At 41.1% G+C, this 18,464-nt stretch overlaps 1 protein-coding gene across 2 annotated transcripts in view; it reads right to left on the reverse strand.

Annotated features, from left to right (window-relative positions):
• Positions 1-18,464, reverse strand: part of lmo4a (LIM domain only 4a) — a 193,931-nt gene that overhangs the window by 161,017 nt on the left and 14,450 nt on the right. Inside the window, exons 3-5 of one of the 2 annotated variants that reach the window (XR_014593550.1) lie at positions 8,307-8,403; positions 7,999-8,157; positions 4,704-6,190 (exon numbers count right to left, since the gene is read on the reverse strand). Coding sequence is in view for 1 of the 2 variants with exons in the window: in XM_083929775.1 (XP_083785901.1) it covers positions 6,182-6,190; positions 7,999-8,157; positions 8,307-8,403 (265 nt within the window). In the remaining variant the exon portion in view is untranslated. Of the gene's footprint in view, positions 1-820; positions 6,191-7,998; positions 8,158-8,306; positions 8,404-18,464 lie in introns of those variants that run through there. The other variant, XM_083929775.1, reaches the window with a different exon arrangement.

Here is an 18,464-nt window from a genome sequence, read left to right on the forward strand (position 1 = left end):
TCTCTTATATCTATGTCAAAATCGCACAATCCAGCCTATATTTGCCCAGATATTCAGTTTGAACCAAACAGGTGGACTGATAATTTGAATGCATATCAGGCCTTGGTTTCAGTGAGAATGTAGAGTTGAAATGTGTTCCACTGAAACCTCTCAATTACTCCTTTGCATTATCCAGAGTAAGAGAAAACGGAGTTGCTGCTTACAGTAACACTCAGAGAGGTTTAAGTGAATCAACCCTTTGAGTTGAACACAAAGCCAGCTGTGTTGGTAAAAGCTGTATTTTGGCACATTCGGTGCCTCGTCATTCATTATTTACCCCCCCCAATCTTCATGGTGATGTGAAGCAACGGACAAAACAAAGCATCACAGTGGACTCAGAGGAAGCGTGGTATGACTCTGGTTTGAAGTCATGACTGAAAAGCCAGAGGAATGTGTCCACCCTCCATCATTATGAAAGAGCAACTGTGAAACACTACCATTAAAAGCCTCATTGTTACTGTGAATGTGGAGCTAATTGGACCGACCATGTGAGGAGCTGCTGAGTTCTGCGGCCTGTTAATTTGAAGCGTCACAGCTGGCCACTCATGTGAGCCTCTACCCGCCCTGCCTGCCTCACATCAGCCTTTAATTCTGCTCAGTAGAAAAGCCACACAAACAATAAAGTAAAGGAGTGATCCTAAAATTAGCACGGAGGAGATGATCTTGTACTTCCTGTGCCAAATACATATAAAGCCGGCCCATTTAAAGGCACACATTGAGCCAAAAAGAAATCATGACAAACCAGAGCGGAGACCTCGGAAAGATCAGAGACCAGAAAACATGTTCAAAATGATGTTTTAATGTGAACGGACAGAGAATGGAGGAATATGAAACTTTTCATGGTAAAAGAAAACAAAGCGTTTTTTCTAACTTGGACTTTGCTTTTCCCCCTCAGACAGCTACAGAGAGCACAGACTGCTGGCTGCCTGGTGCCCACAGGAAAAAGCTCCCTCCCTTTTAATTAGACCAGCTCACCAGATTAGGCCTCATTAGGCTGCAACACTGGAGTGCAGCTAAAGCCCATGCAGGCCTCCAGCGCATCCCACTTTAATTGCTTCTGTAATGGCTTCGGCTCAGGCCTTTGAAATCCCATTCCTGTGGGTAATCAGCCATGTTTGTCTGAGAACTGCAAGCATTTCTTACTTACTCCGCATCAGTTACCTGTAAGTCATTGTTACACACTGATTGTAGCTTTAGCCACATCACCCTCTACACACACCCCCCACATGTGAGACACAGCTGGCTAAAATAGCATTAGTTACTCTGAGAGGACTTATTCCCTCTTCAACTCTTGACTGGAAAAAAAAAAACACAAATTGCAACACAGAAAACTTAATTCATACACTGTAGCACACAACACAACAGGATATTAGTGCACTGGAACGTATTCTCCCGATCTTTCCTCACTCACTCATAAACTAACAACATATCAGTTTAAACTGTAAAAAGTTGAACATTGTTGCAATACACATTTATAATGTACAGTATACATCGCTGCTGCTCCAGACACACTAACAAACACTGAGGAATCCCAAAAGTAAGTATGGGGTGTGGAACTACCACCAAGAGCTGAAGAACATAAGGTACATCATGAGAAAGTGTTGAAGTGAAATTCCAGCGTAAAATCATCCCAGGGTCTTTTTCGACACTTGCACTCATCAATTAAGCCATCGTGACAATTTTTTTTTCGTGTATGAACTATTAACGGAGAAATCCCAGAGTCACTAACAGTTGGACGTGGCTAACACTGATTAGCTCGGGGCAGTACGGTGAAGGCATTCAAACGTCTTTTTTAACCACTAATACTGCTCAAAATAACAGCAAACCTCTGCAGCAGCATGAGAAAAGTCCTTACACAGAAAACAAAGCACCAACAACGTAGTTAGTGAACCCAGAGTTTATTAAGAGTGTTTTAAAGACTTACCTACTGGCCCCTGTACCAGCTCCTCTCATAGTAAAGTCCATTCAAGTGGATTACCAATGTCAATCTCAAAAGAAGGAGCCCATTGGTGCTTTGTTTTCTGTGTAGGGACTCTTCTCATGCTGCTGCAGAGGTTTGCTGTTATTTTGAGCAGTATTAGTGGTTAAAAAAGACGTTTGAATGCCTTCACCGTACTGCCCCGAGCTAATCAGTGTTAACCACGTCCGGCTGTTAGAAACCCTCCCTGATTTCTCTGTTAATACTTCATACATGAAAGAAACTGTCTCCATGCTTATTTGATGATTGTAAGTGCTGAAAAAGACCATGGGATGATTCTACGCCGGAATTACACTTTAAGCAAAGGAATTCATATGGAGGGACAGCATTGACTGCCGTGCTGCTCAAGACTCACTGTGTGTATCTCAATGGATTCAACTGTTTAGAAATGCTCATACATCCGGAAAAGTTGAGTTATTGAATCTCAGGCCTTTGGGGAAACATAAGAACCCTGACTGTTAGAGACCTTGCTCTAAAAAAGTTGGTTCCATTTCTTCAAATAGATATTTAGAGGCAAAAAAAGCTCACCAGAATCAGTGGCATAGCTGCCTTTAAGGACTGCACTGTGGTATTTCCTGTTATAGCCCATTAACTATCAAAACCAGCACCATGCTAGCTGCTTCTTGAGGCTGTAATGCTCATTATCAGGTGGATCAAACTTGAGCTCCAAAGTTTGATTGTGGTGAAGTAAATGTAAATATGGACGTCGTTGTCATGCACACAATGACAATGATAAAGCAAATACAGTCTATTATCATTTGTGACTTGTTTCATATGTCTTGGCTATCATCTGTATTGGTTGTGATGATAGCGTACTCATCTCAGAACGTAGTGATAGCTGCAATCAGACAGGTTGAAAACAAGCTTAAAGTTAATCCCCTTTATTTGGAGGTCCGTTTCTTTATTGATTCCCTTATTCATTCCCGATCGGATTTCAGGAAGAAAAGGTTTTCACCATTTGAACACAGTGTAGATGAAATGAGAGAATATTTGTACAGCATTCATTTTGATTGAGGTTTTTCTTAGTCAATGAAAAGATCTGCTAAACCTGCCTGTGTTGAGCTGAAGTTATTATTCCAGCATACTGACCCTCAGTTCAAGATGCCTTTTAATCTGTCATTTACAGACGTCAGGTGCACTATGGTCATCTTTCTTTGCGAAATGAAGACACTTTAGACCGTTTCGTCCTCTCCGCCTTGACTCCTTTTGTTGGAAGTTTCCCGCAGTGTAGACGCAGGAGTTTGACATTATTGAACTACAACTCAGAAGAGCATGCTGGCATTGACAAAAGGAATACAGAGACATATGATTCTGATGGATCAGACTTTTTGTTCTCGATTTCCATCCTGACATTTCAGATCACTCCTCATTTAACAGGAAAACCACAGATGGACAAGTACAACGCCACTGTAAACGGCGTTGGATGTTTGCAGCAGTTTGAAAATGGAGCCAATCACCTCCGTTTTCTCTGTTGAGAAAGTTGAGGGTTCGTTTACAGCCTGACCGCTCATCTCCTGTCCTGGACCTATTTTGTTTTTTAACAATGTGGCTATGTTTGGAAGATCACTACTTTAGTGAGTACAATGTCGACATCACCATTTTAGTTGAGATTGTTAGCATGCAAACATGCGGGTATGATAATAACTGTAGTGCTGAGGTTGGTTTGGCACTTTTGCAGGTATTTCATAATACTAATAATTCATAATATCAAATAGAAATTTGTCCAATACAAAAGGAAAAATTAAGCGATCCTCAAAGTTATTACATTCACCCTGGGGGGAACATGAAGGTCTGCACAATATTTCATGACAATCCCTTCAATAGTCAATGACAACCAGTTTTAGGCACAAACTCTTTCCTTAAAGCTCCTTCATGCCAGTATGAAATGTTGATATTGTAATTGAAAGGTGGCAAATCATTCACATGGATGATTGACCTACTTTGTGCACAGTGAGTTGATCTTCATATTGTTCTGAAGTAAACTGAAAACAGTGTCTGCCTGAATGGTGAAAAACCAATCTCCAATCTGTTTGTATCATTTTGATTGGTAGGACTGTTAAGTACCGTAAATGCTCATATATATATAACAATAATGTGAGTCTCAAATAACAGTGGCCAGCACAAAAAAATGGAGGCCAGTATATAAGAGAGGCTGGGTAATAATACACTGACAGCAATTACGTGTAGCTTACTACAGTAATGAATGAATGTAATGCTCATTTCCAAAGCACTAATTCCATCAGTGCAAAAGATTAGCACATTTTGTTTTCAATCTCAGTCTTTCACAGAAAAAACAAACAGTAGACTGTTAATGTGAATATTCTGGAGGGTGGGTTGTATTTCACTCATGGAAACGTAAAGTGAAATTCCAGCATAAAATCATCCCAGGGTCTTTTTCGGTAAATACACTTGACGACGATGCGGCTAACACTGATTAGCTCGGGGCAGCATGGTAAAGATATTAAACGTCTTTTTTAACCACTAACACTGCTCTAAGTAACAGCAAACCTCTGCAGCAGCATGAGAAGAGTCCCTACACAGAAAACAAAGCACCAATGGGCTCCTTCCTTTGGGATTGACTTTGCTAATCGACTTGAATGGACTTTACTATGAGAGGAGCTGGTACAGGGGCCAGTAGGTAAGTCTTTAAAACACTTTTTTAATAAACTCTGGGTTCACTAACTACGCTGTTGGTGCTTTGTTTTCTGTGTAAGGACTCTTCTCATGCTGCTGCAGAGGTTTGCTGTTATTTTCAGCAGTATTAGTGGTTAAAAAAGACGTTTGAATGCCTTCACCTTACTGCCCCGAGCTAATCAGTGTTAGCCGCGGCAGGCTGTAAACGACTGTTATTGAATGTTTGGGATTTCTCCGTTAATAGTTTTTACACACAAAAAAAAATGTCTTGATGGCTTATTTGATGAGTGTATTTGCCGAAAAAGACCCTGGAGTGATTTTACGCCGGAATTTCACTTTAATATGACATGACTACTTCTGTGCTAATGCACCATGCAGTGTAGTGCGAGTTTACACATCACAAGAGATAGCTCAAAGTTCAGTTCACACAGATTAAAGGAACTTGTTCACTTTCAGAATTTCGAAATAAGTTTATAACTAGCTGTCCTCAGACTAGTTTGGTGAACTGATACATTCCGGTCACCAAAAACATCAGCAGGTGAATGTGATTTTCAGCGCGTTCATGCACAACACTGGCAATGTGTGCTGTCAAGATAAAAACATAAACATGGAGGAAGTGCTGAGTTTGTATAGACTGGGGAACAGGGGGAATTAGAAGTAAAGGCCTGCATCTAATAAAGGCATGGTTCTCTCTCATTGAGGTAAATAAAGGCCCCGGCCCCATTTGAAAAATTTATGGTGAACAGTTTGTAGATAATGGGCTGGAACAGGAAAGGACCTGGTAGGGTCCGTTATTACTGCAATGAAGCCTACGAAGTCAGCTTTGTACAAAACTTGTGAATACAAGATCCTTCTGTCGGAGGTGAGAACTCTATCACCAGAGGGCCGCGGGGAAAAAACTGGAGCTGAACGTGTTTGTTGAAGATTTCAAAGAGAATTACACAAAGAAATAGTGTCTGCATCAATATAGATGTTTTCTTGTTCACCTGAAACGTCCAGCCGCTGAAATCACAACTCAGGAGTTCCATACATGTTTTCTCAAACCAAAAAAAGGTCAAACTACCATGTGTGTGGTCTGTGTGATTTTGGGAGGATATTTCACCTCCTGCAGGAATCATTGCTGTCAAAGTTCCCTCTGTATTCTATGCCCTCTGTAACAGCTAGCTGGGTAAAGTAATGGATAGTAAAGGGATACGTCCATGGCAGTCTTCAAATCTTCCCCGTTATCCACACCAGTTCTTATCAATATTGCCACAGTTCACAATAGACAACAGTCTACTGTATAAATAAATTCCAACCATCCTCAGCATCCTCATCCCTCCATCAGAGCGCTGCACAGGTCTCACTCCCCACAGTCTACTCAGAGAAGCCGGTTTCTGTTAGGATGCTGAAAGCTAACGAGTAGCAGTAATGAGTATGTCCAGGTGGTCAACCAGTGGCAGGATTTACAGGTAGGGGGGAGGAAGGTGAAGGAGAGACAGAGGAGAAAGGTGGAGGAGAAGGCACACATATGGTTTCCCATCCTCTTCCTCAGCAGACCTGTAAACAGGGAAGAGTAAATGTTACTAAACCTTTCACACCACACAGTAGATGTGTTTCCATCCACCTGTATTTTCGAAAAAGCTGAGATTTGATTGGCGATCCTTCAATTGCATCTTGTTGTGCCATCTCCCGACTGGAGAATTACACCAGCAGCTGTTTATCTGGATGCTCTTAAGCCATAATATTCACACATGAATTTGCATTTTCTTCTGTTGATGTGCCAGAAACTTTGTTACATTTGAGCTACATTTGGATGGAAATAGGGTTGCAACTAATAGTTATCTTTATTGTAGATTAATCTGTTCTTCCCTTAATTAACTGATTAGTTGTTTTATTCTATAAAATGTCAGAACATGGTGTAAAATGGTGATCAGTGATTCACAAAGCCTTACATGACATCCTCACATCTTGTGTTTTGTCCACAACAAGATATTCACTTTACTCTCGTAGAGGAGGAAAGAAACCAGAAGATGTTCACAATTAAAGCTGCAGTCGGCAAATCTGGCAGATCGAGCTGACTCAGTCAAATTTCAAATGTTTACATCTCTCACGCCCCTCCCCCTCTACCACAAGCTCCTCCTCTCCCTCTCATCGAGTGCTCGTCAGTGCGCGTGCACCAGATTCCTGTGAACGCACCTGTGTCTGTTCTCATCAAAAAACAGCATGGAGTACACACTACATCAAGGTAGGCTGGCTAACTAACTCATAGATAGCAACTGCTAACGTCATTTAGCGTATGCCTAGCTTGAGGCGTGTGCCTGTGATATTGTAACATGCGCGGGGGGGGGGGGGAGGGGGGATCTGCACAAACTGTGAATTGCACTGTGGATTTTTGAAAACAAATAAGCTCTAGGTGCACGTAGAGGTGCGTTTTTTTTTTTAAAAACGGATGATTTCCGTATCAGAGCAGAGTGTCAAATGTTGTCGACTTTAAGGAGCTTAAATCAGATCATTACTTAAACTGATGAATTTAAAATAATTGACAACTAATTGATTATTAATCTTTAAAGCTCTAAAAACTTGATTTATGACAAGTCTACCAACCCAACCACTGTTGGTCGTGTGCTATTGTTTTCAAGCTGCATGGTCAAGCAAGAGTTAAGAATGTAGCCAAAGGTTTATGGATTCTGAATGACTGGCAAAGACAGTATTTTATACTGAGATTTACACCATTCCTAGTGGTCTAGAAACTAGAATTAGTGCGTTGCAGTTGTATGATTTTGGTAACCAGCCAAGCTCCAGTTCACATCCAGACATAATATATGAAGTGAAGTCTTTGAAGGAGTTTATTAACAATGTCACAGTGAAGTTGACCTTTGAACATTTGGATAGAAAATCTCATCACTTCATCATTTTATCCTGTTAGACGTTTGTGTGAAATTATGTCAGAATCAGTGAAGGAATTCTTGTGTTATGGACAAAAATATCAGTTAATCCTTGAGACCAATTGGACATTTGTGCCACATTTGAAGAAATTCCCTCCAGGGGAACGGCTGTAGCTGGTATGGCATAAAAACTTTCCCCTTCATTTGGGGAAGAGTTGATTAATGTTTTTTATTGTTTTAATGGGGTCTTTTCTGAGATTAGCTTGAACTAGGCCTCAAATGTTTGCAAAATAATTCAGTTTGAAGAAATTAGGACTTGCATGTTGTTGTTGATCCAGCAGGCCAATCTGAAACTAAATTGCAGAGCCAAAGGCTGTTTTGTGTAAACAATGAGAACAATATGTTCCCCTAAGTAACTTTTTTATACTCATTATTAAAAGTGGATAAAGAAATGCTTACGAGCATCCCATGACCTCTCACCTTCTGGTCAGACATCATGCTGTTGGCCTGCAATGGACCTGGGTGTCCACCGAGCAGACCTCCTCCAGGCCGGTCGTGTTCACAGAAGATGGTCCCGTTGATGTAGTGAAAGCGATCGCCAGGGACCAGGCGGTTCCTGCAGGTCGCACAGGTAAAACACTGGGAAACAAAGAGAGTAAAAGTGTCACGATTAATTATATTTAATAAAGTTATTATAAAGATGAGCTCATTGATACATTAAGTGACGTATTTACCAACACCAAGACCATGGTATTGTACATAAAGGAGGTATAGGTAAACAAGCTTACCTTAAGGTGGTAAACATTGCCTTGTGCTCGCATCACCATCTCACTCGCAGGTATAGACAGTCCGCATGCACTGCAGGCTCCACTGTGTCCAAACAGCCTGCACATGAAACACAAGACACGGACACATTAGCACATTGCTGCAAAACAGAATCCACACAATGTCGCTCATTTGCATGATGTTTTTGAAGAGGAACTGATTGTTCCTGATGTATTTTGTGTTACGATGTCTAGTGTTTATCTCCTTCACCCTCTCAAATCCCCAAACACCAAAGGAAGCAGTGTAGCAGGGAATCATTGGAATCTATTTTCAGTGATGGTCTGAGGAAGCATAGGGAAAGCAAAATGTTTATTTGTGATGTAGAACTATTAACAGAGATTTCCAGGAGAGTAGCTAACAGCCAGATGTTGTGAAACAACTAGTAATCAAGGAATCCGGTAGAGTCGCGAACAGCTGAATGCGGTTAACACTGATTAGCACAGGGACGGTGAAGGCATTCAAAGGTCTTTTTTTAACCACTAATACTGCTCAAAATAACAGCAAACCTCTGCAGCAGCATGAGAAGAGTCCCTACACAGAAAACAAAGCACCAATGGGCTCCTTCCTTTTGGATTGACTTTGGTAATCCACTTAAATGGACTTTACTATGAGAGGAGCTGGTACAGGGGCCAGTAGGTAAGTCTTTAAAACACACACTTTAATAAACTCTGTGTTCACTAACTAAGCTGTTGATGCTTCGTTACAGAAATCGATATGGTGTCCCTCAAGGTCTGGGTGTTTTAATTTTGGATTGTGGAGGGATTTTAACCATTTTTATCAATTCTTTAGAGGTAAACATGGTTAAACTGTGCATCAAATGTGTGAAAAATCATATCAACCCAAAAGTTGCTGCAACAACTATAATATATACAATAATAATATAATATTTAATATAACAGATATATTTAAATCTGAATGTGCTTAGCCCTTAAACAGTTTTTAAATACATTTATTTAATTATTTATTATTTTTTTATTTCTGATTTCTGACTAGAAGAAGCTGACATTGCTTAGCTGCATCTCAAATTAATCTTCAGGTCCCAGTTTTGAAATGATGTACAACCCATCTATATGACATCTACTGTTGACCTGCTGTCCCCCACTGAACATCCTCTGACCCCTATACTCAACACTATCTTAAAACAGGGGTGGCCATGGAAGGGGTTAAACAACCACACATTTAACTAATCCCCTCTGTGTTCTCTGAACGTAGCAGCACACAGCAGCAGTCAGTCCTTATCTATCAGAAGCATGTCGGCACCTCAACTGCACAGGGTGAAGTTTTAATAGGAAGCCTCTCTCATCATTATGACCTCTTGTGAAACTGATGCCTTGTGACACTTACTTGATCAGTTTGGGTGCTCTCTGTCTCTCTCTCTCTTTCAGTGACTGCACAGAGTAATGAATTTTTTATCTTAATCCAAACAGTCATTTAATGAGCACGCTTGAGAGGATTCCTGTTCTCCTTAATTAACCCCCAACACACACACACACGCACGCACGCACGCACGCACACACACGCGCGCGCACACACACACACACACACACACACACACACACACACACACACACACACACACACACACACACACACACACACACACACACACACACTTTCTCTCTCTCCTCTCAAGGCTCAGTTACATCTCATCCTGCTTCACTGGCAGGTCGGGACTCTGAGGACCCGACCCAAACCAGGCTTTAGGTCAGCACTTTGTAGCCCTTCTCTGCTGGGTTGGGTCCACTAACTTTGCTATGGGTGGCATGCATAATTTGATTTATTGGATCTGACAGATCCACAGGGCCAGAGAGCAGTCTGATAAGATGAGCAACACATGCTGTGTCTTTAGTTAACCAAACAAAATGCAACTGTATCCTGTTTTCATCGTGTCAGAGACTTTGAGAGCGCTGCATTTTGTCCAAGAGACAGCCGTGCAGGCCACTGAGGTTTCCTCTGAATTAGGAGCTCAAGCTACAAGCCTTTTCATACAAATTTATGAGCTTTGTATCAGCATAACTGCCACAAAACTAGGTATGTAATATTTAGGGAATTTTCCAAGTTGGAAACTTTCCATGGGAATTAACAGGAATATATGGGAATAAATGGAAATGAACCTGAAATGTAATAAATTGAAGGATGGGTTAAAATGTATTTTACCATAATCTTGACTAAAACAAACCAGATTCCATGCAAGTACACTTGAGAATATCTATGCTATTTCTCCATCACATGCACAGATGGTTTCTAGAGCCCTGGACTATTGAGGCCACACATTGGAGCCGGTGGACTACATAAAGTGAAGTAAGTTTTGTTTATATTATGGGGTAAATATATTGGATGTATGGTATTGATGTTTATGTCAATTTGGAATATTTCCAAACTTTTCCCAGCTTAACATCTAATGGAAAATTTCTGGAAATTTACCGGAACTTTCCCGCCATTTACAACCCTGCAAAAAAGTGAATAAATGAATGCCAAGTGGCCGGTCAACAGTATTAAGTCCTAACCTGGCACACCTATTAACAGTACACAAGGAGAAATGACCACCAAATAACAACAAACAAATAATGGTCAAGCTGCAGGTCAAAGTAATTCAGACTGTCTGGCAACTCATACTTCACTTCTATCTATGAGCACGAGCATAGTCATGCCTTTTGAAGCAGTGTGAATGAAAGCTGGGCATGGCCAGTGGGGGAGGAGGGAGGCGGGAGCAAGCTTATTAATGATAGCTAGCAATGGACAATGTTTGCCATGGCCTGCTGTGGCTGTTCAGCCTCAGCTTGACCAGAGAGAAAAGTCACTCAGTTGTGAGTTATAAAGATAAAATTGCAGATATAGTTAAGAGCACTGTGCTGTATTCATGGGGCTCTCTGAAAACCACTGTAATCATATTAATAACAGTATTTGAAATAGTTGGCAGTATCAGAGCCGTGGGACGCTCTCCATCCCCCTTTCTATTATGCAGTGATATAATGTTACATTAAATCTGTGAGATCTAAACAAAATTTTTTTATAACAAAATAAATCTGAGTGAGATATCTTATGATGGTGCTAAGCGTATGGTACGACAAATACGTCACAATAAGTGGCCGAATGTTACAGTGAGTTACGCTAGGTACGAGATATGGCACTGAAAAGGATTTATGATTTTTTCAATCAATCTTCCAAAAGTAGGCCCAAACAAAACCCAACACCAATTATGACACCTGCTTCAAGTCCTACAATGAAAACAGGACACATTTGCAAGTCCGACCATGGATGAGCATTTGGGTAATAATGATAACCTTGAAAGTGAGAGACCCCAAGAGCCTGCCTCAGTTCCTGCGGCGATCGCTGCTGCTAGCAGGCTACCTAGCACGCTAACAGCGCCTTTTCAGCCTGTCAACTACAACTTCCCTTGTCACCGTTTTGGGACAGAAACATTTTGTCGATCATTCACACCGGCCTGGTTTAACAGGTGGAGATGGTTACATTACGACACTTAGACCGATTGAGTTTTTTGTTTTGCTTGTTTGAAAACACTCATAGCCGAGGACAATTTCAGGACAGACAACCCATTCCTGTCAAACGGATTTGGAAATTGGCGTAAAACCACAGCAAAATTCAATGAACAAGAAAAATCTTAACTACACGCCGACTCCATTCAGAAGATCGCTGCCTTGGAGAATGTGCCTATTAATGCCCTACTGTCCGATGCCAGTTCCAAACTTCTCCAAAATGCACAACATGCTTTGGAGCTGCTGTTCAGGACAATTCGGTTCTTGGGCAGCAAGGGGATTCCCTTCAGAGGTGAAACTACTAGGGATGGGAACCTCTATGAAATGATGTTGGAACGCACATATGACCAACCGAACGAGCAAGAGTGGGGAAGGAAAGGGATACCTGGATGTCCAACACCATACAAAATGAGATCATCCAGCAATTTTCCCAATGCTGTACAGAGGGACATATCGTAGTCTTACATTGCAGCAATCATGCACTTGACTTGGTTCTCCAGGAGGTTGCTGGTGAAGTAAGCCTTGTTGCGGATACTTGGAACGTTGCGACTGTTATCAGAGAATTGCCAAAATGCAAAGCGCTGTTTGAGTCGCTTTTCGCTGGTGATGAGGTTGCTGTGAGTATCTTAGGCCTATGCCCGACTCAGTGGTGTGTCCGTGTCATAGCCATAAGCCGCATAGTGACGACGGGAGGCTAGATGGTTGCAGAGCTCCAAAACAACAGCACTCACATGCGCTCAAACAGCGGGTAGCAGCACTTTGACGTGACGAAAATGCGGGAAAGATGCTTGAACGTATATGCTGCAACAAATAGCCTGAGGATGCCTAACACCACTGCAAGAGAGAGCAGAGCGCCGGCACTTTTGGTGTTATTCATTAAAGACCAGATTGTCATCTCATGTTAAGCGATGGATTTATTATTAGCTGCCGCCGAGCAGCGTATGCCTAATGATGACCTGAACAGTTTAACTATTTGTCTTGTCTTAATGGATTTGTTTCGTTAAATTTATGCTGATGGTGTATAGCTTTGGTAAATTGGTAAATGTTTTATTGATCTGGCCTTGCTGCTCATGCTGGTACTCAAACTTTATTGAGACTTTTCAGTGATAACTCTAGCTTCTACCTGAGGTGAAAGAGCAGCTCACAATCCACCCATCAAGATGACTAAACACATCTGAGAGGATCAGCCATAGGCCAACATGTTTGAGCTGCTTTAGACGGGAAGCAGCAGGGTGGCGAAGCACCTTGGGCGAAGCCCCACAGCTTAATGAACGGACACAGAGCCCAGGTTGACTGCTTATGGAGGTAACGTTAGCAATCTACAACTGTTATAGTTGGCCGTAATAAAACCTGGCGTCAGTCATATACGTAGTTAGGAAGTGTAGTTAGTATCTTGAATGAGTTACTGTTGTTTGTTGGCTTGTTAGCTTGTTACTGTCAGTGTCTGACAGCTGTGATAGCAGTGTGTTTTCTGTCTGTATTGACAGTCCGCTCTGAGCTGGAGGTTTCAGGTTTCTTTGCCGGTGTTGTGTCGAAGTTGTTTCCCGGAATACGGAATAGTGACGTACCAACCATAGACTGTTTAATAAAGATGAAAATAGCTTAAGGGTCTGAAAAATTAAGCCAATGGTGAAGTGCCTTAAGCCTCCATTCTTTCTAATTTCAAGTCCACTGGCTCCAAAAAGAAGTCAGTTTAATAAAATGAGCCTACTTCTCACTTGATTTATTACCTTATGTTATGACCCTGGGTCATTAGTTTGTGTATTGTTTGATGCTGCTCTGTCCCTCCTCCTCCTCCTAGTCTGTGAGCAGTTTGCTCTGAGTGTGTGTGTGTGTGTGGGAATGATTGATAGCAGGTTGGACCTGCTCATTGGCTGGAGCTGCCTGATTACTGCTCCAGGATTGGCCAGAGGCAGGAGAGGAGCCTTTTTGAACCTTCGGCTGGCTGCAGTCTTCCTCTCTCCAACCATTCACCCCCGACCAACTGGGACTAGTGTCTAGCTTGATCAAGTTTTTGTGTTTGTGTTTGTGTCTGTGTTCGTGTATGCTGTTGAAAATTTGTGAGTATGGAAAATTGGTTTTGGTAGCCCAGTAGGAGGGAGAGGCATTTTCTTTAACCCGTTTTTCTCCTGTTTTACCCCATGTAGGAGTTAGGTAAGGTTTTGTCCTTTTGTTAATATTTTTATTTGCATAGGGAAGGTAGGGAGACAGATTCTTTTGTTTGTTGTTTTGCTTCATCTCCCTCTGAAGATAAATAAATGGCTACATTAAATATAAATTCCTGGTGACACTGGCCTTCTTGGGAGTGGGAAGAATGGGGAGAAGCAACATCATGTTCTGTCTCTGGTTCCCCTAGACCAGGGGCGTAACATGATTTGGGGGCTCGTCCGTTCTTTGCCTTGTAAATCGTCGTCGTGAATCTGGTGAGTTTGATTGATCCTTTTTTCCTCATCTCTGCTTGTTTGTTTGGCAGTTTTTTCTTTTTGTAGTGGTGGCAAAAATGGAGTTTAAGATAAAAGATTTTACTTTGAGTCCGTCGATTGAGACATTAAGAAAATGTAAAAAAACTGATTTAATTGTGATTGCAGAGTTTTTTGATGTATTTGTGCCAGTTAATATTAAAAAGCAGGAGTTATTGGACCTTCTGGTTGATAAACTAACCGAAAGGGGCTTGTTTGAGGAGCCAGCTCCTGCAGTGGGAGTTGAGCCAGGGTTACTGGCTGGCATTCCTGCATACCTCCATTCCTCCATACATTTTTCAAATGAGTTTATCTCAGTCACTTGTTTCAAGTCTACAGCATGATGTTCATTTTTATAAATTATGGTTCCATTTAGAGAATAATAGATGATAAAGCTAGCGATCCTTTAAAGCATGGCTACCATGTGGTTGACAAGTTGCCGTGCTAGCGCAGGATAGAGGTTTAGCGATACATATATACAGCACTGTATAGATTGAAATAGCTGCAAACTTGTTTTTGGGTCTTTTCTGTGTTAATTCTGAGGACTTTCCCTCTGTCACAGTCAGGGTTCTAAATCAACACCCGCCACATGCAGGTCCAAATTTATTTTGGCGGGTGTTAATAATAACTTTCTAGCCAGTTTGGCCTGTGATGTAGAATATGAGGCATTACATGCAAGATACAAGCCTCTGTTCTCATCATTTATCCTTGTTACGTTACTTCCTACCTACCTTCCTACCCAAAAGACTAAAGAAGAGGGAGTTAGTTAACGTTAGTAAACGTTTCCCACATTCAGACACCCAGACCTTGAGGAATACCAGAGAAAAACCCACGCTGTGATTTGGGATAAAAAACATTTGACATTTGAAGTTTTTTTTGTAAGAATCACATTTTTTTGGAGACTGGAAGATGAGCGCTTGTGTTGTGCAACATGCTCAGAAGCCCCCTCAGAAACTTAACATGTGAGAGGATTTGCTCAAGTGTCCACAAACTTTTGGCCTTAAAGTGCACTGTTGTGTGTACAGCGGTTTGTAAGACGATGCTTTCTAATTCAAATGAATAAAATAAATATTTCTTCCAAAAAAAAGGAAAAAGTTCAGATTAAACTAAATGACAAAAGAGGAGGGAGTTAGCTAACGTTAATAAAGTAAAGTAAAAAGTTCAGATTAAACGAAGGAAGGAAGGAGGAGGAGGAAGTTAGCTAACATTAATAAAGTAAAGTAAAAAGTTCAGATTAAACTAAATGACGAAAGAGGAGGGAGTTAGTTAACGTTTATAAAGTAAAGTAAAAAGTTCAGATTAAACTAAATGACTAAAGAGGAGGGAGTTAGCTAAGGTTAGTAAAGTCAAAAGTTCAGATTCAACTAAATGACTAAAGAGGAGCAAGTTAGCTAACGTTAGTAAAGTAAAGTCAAAAGTTCAGAATAAACTAAATGACTAAAATGGAGGGAGTTAGCTAACGTTAGTAAAGTAAAGTCAAAAGTTCAGATTCAACTAAATGACTAGAGATGAGGGAGTTAGCTAACGTTAGTAAAGTCAAAAGTTCAGATTCAACTAAATGACTAGAGAAGAGGGAGTTAGCTAACGTTAGTAAAGTCAAAAGTTCAGATTCAACTAAATGACTAAAATGGAGGGAGTTAGCTAACGTTACTAAAGTACAATCAAAAGTTCAGATTAAACTAAACAGCGGTGGTTTGACATACTTCTGGGGGCGAGAAGAGGAAAGAGGCAGGGGATGAGGATATCGACAAAGAAACGAAGAAAAGAAAATGTAATGCCAAATGGCTGACGGGTCGAGACTGGCTTGTGTCATGTTTTGCCAGGATTGCTGTATCTACACAAAGGAAAAAACAAAACAAAACAAACAATTTGGTGGCGGGAACTAGTTATTTTAAAGTCAAGGCAGTAAAGGACCATGAGTGGGTCCGAAGTCATCAGGAGAGCCTAAGGAACTTGGATGTATTATACATAGATAGATAGGTAGATCCCAAGCTTGAAATGAAATGTTTGCACTTGCTGTGTATATTTTGTTGTATGTTTTGTAGATAGATAGATATAATTATAGTAGGACAGATAGATAGGAATATATATATATATATATATATATATATATAGATGCATAGATAGATACCAAGCTTGAAATGAAATGTTTGCACTTACTGTGTATATTTTTTTGTATGTATTGTAGATACATAGATATAATTATATATATAGATAGATAGATAAAAAGATATATAGATATAGATCAGGGGTGGGGAACCCTGCTCAACATGCCTGCAAAACATGCAGTGGGTTCCCCACCCCTGATCTAGAAAGATAGATGGATCCCAAGCTTAAAATTAAATGTTTGCACTTGCTGTGTATATTTTGTTGTATGTGTTGTACTTGATATGTGCTTTTCATGCCAACAATGTTAAAAAAAAAAAGATCAAATGCATTCAGTGGCACTCATATTTCTTTTATTTTCACTGGAAAAAATGTGGCTAGTGGAAATCCTGATTGGCTGGTGATCAAAAAAGTTAATTTAGAACCCTGGTCACAGTGTGTTTTCACTTAATCAGAGTTCATTATAGTCGCCTTAAAATGTCTTGATCAGCGTTCATTAGTACCAAGCTAACAAAGTTAATGTTAGCCAGCAACAGTCCAACGGATGAGTCGCGTCACTCGGCTGAAAAACTGTCAGTTTCCCTCTTTAGCATTTAGCTTAGCTTATCATTAAAACGTCAGTGGAACCCAGCCCCTTTGTCCAAATATGGTCATGTCTGTTTTGAAAAATTGGTTTGTGGCTTCAACTTCCACAAACCAATGGGTGATATCACGGTAGCTACATCCATCTTTATTATAAAGTTTATGGTACCAACTAAAGAAACATTTGTTTTTACTTTAACAAGTGCAGTGACAGTTCCTATATTGAATAAATGAGCTGTAAATATGTATTCAATGCCTGTAAAACACAAAAAAGTCCTTAAAACAACTCTAACAAATGTGTCTGCTGAAGAACAGTCTGGTTAACCCGCTTCTTAAATGCATCCCGTGGACATGACGGGTAAGATAGCATCAGTCGGACCCCGGCACACTGCCTAGACTGGCAGCAGCGATGGAGCCCGAATGTGTCGCAGCCACATCCAATGGAGTGGCAGGGATACATAGCCACTTTTGAGTTTCCTAAGAACTCCCCTTGGGCCCTTCAGGTCCAGATTTTTGCCATGTAAGACAGCCCTGTTTGGTTTAGATGAGTTTGAAGAGGTGCAACCTGGGGCTAGTCACAAATACTACAGGAACCCATCAACATCCAAATCCAAATTTGGAGTAACGCCACTGTAACACCACATGAATATTAATCAGGAGCCTCTTAAATAGCTGTATTGCTGGCCCATTTTATTTGTGGACTAAATGTGGGACTTCTTTACACAGTAGACCTCTCATGACTATACAGTGTCTTATTGCAGATTGAGGTGTAATTTGAGTCTACAGAAGGATCCGTATTTATTTGTTGAGTCGGGTCCTTAAAGCCACTGTATTATTACTGGCCTGATATACAAAGTCTGCTGTGTCTCCTCAGCGGGCTGTGAGCTGCAGCTTACATTTGCCCCGGACATGTGGGCACCCACAAAATCCCCTTCTTTGTTATAGCAATCCACCTCAGGGACACTAAATGCCCCTCTGTCTACAAAGAGCAAAACACAAGCACAAGCTTGCACACATATGTTTATCATTAGTATGTTTACTAAGACATTTTTAACGTGACCTTCATCATTTTCTTTCATTTTAGTACCAGTGGCGGCTGCTGGTCTTTCAAGGAGGGGAAGCTCATTTTTCCGGCCTACATCATAAATGTGTTTATTTATTTATATGTAAATTCTACCCTTCGTTCCTTCTGAGAAAATGATCTGTGACCTTGTCGTACCAACTAGGCGTCTTTTCCAGGGACTGGACCAGTGTCCTCTCAATGGCAGCAGAGCTGATCTGCTTAAACAGCCTTGGCCAAGCTGGAGCTGCTGCGCCAGGCTACTGTGAAGTGTGACCGCCTGTGAGTGTGAGTGATGGGGGGAGAAGCTCCACAGCTGCTGTTGCTCGTTGCAGAAAGAAACCACAGAGTCTCCAAACACAACGCTAGTGGTTTTTAACAAAGACAAAGTCTCTGGGGATCGGTAAAGTCTCCGGA

This window comes from Echiichthys vipera, assembly GCF_963691815.1.
Source record: "Echiichthys vipera genome assembly, chromosome: 16".
Classification (NCBI taxonomy): domain Eukaryota; kingdom Metazoa; phylum Chordata; class Actinopteri; order Perciformes; family Trachinidae; genus Echiichthys; species Echiichthys vipera.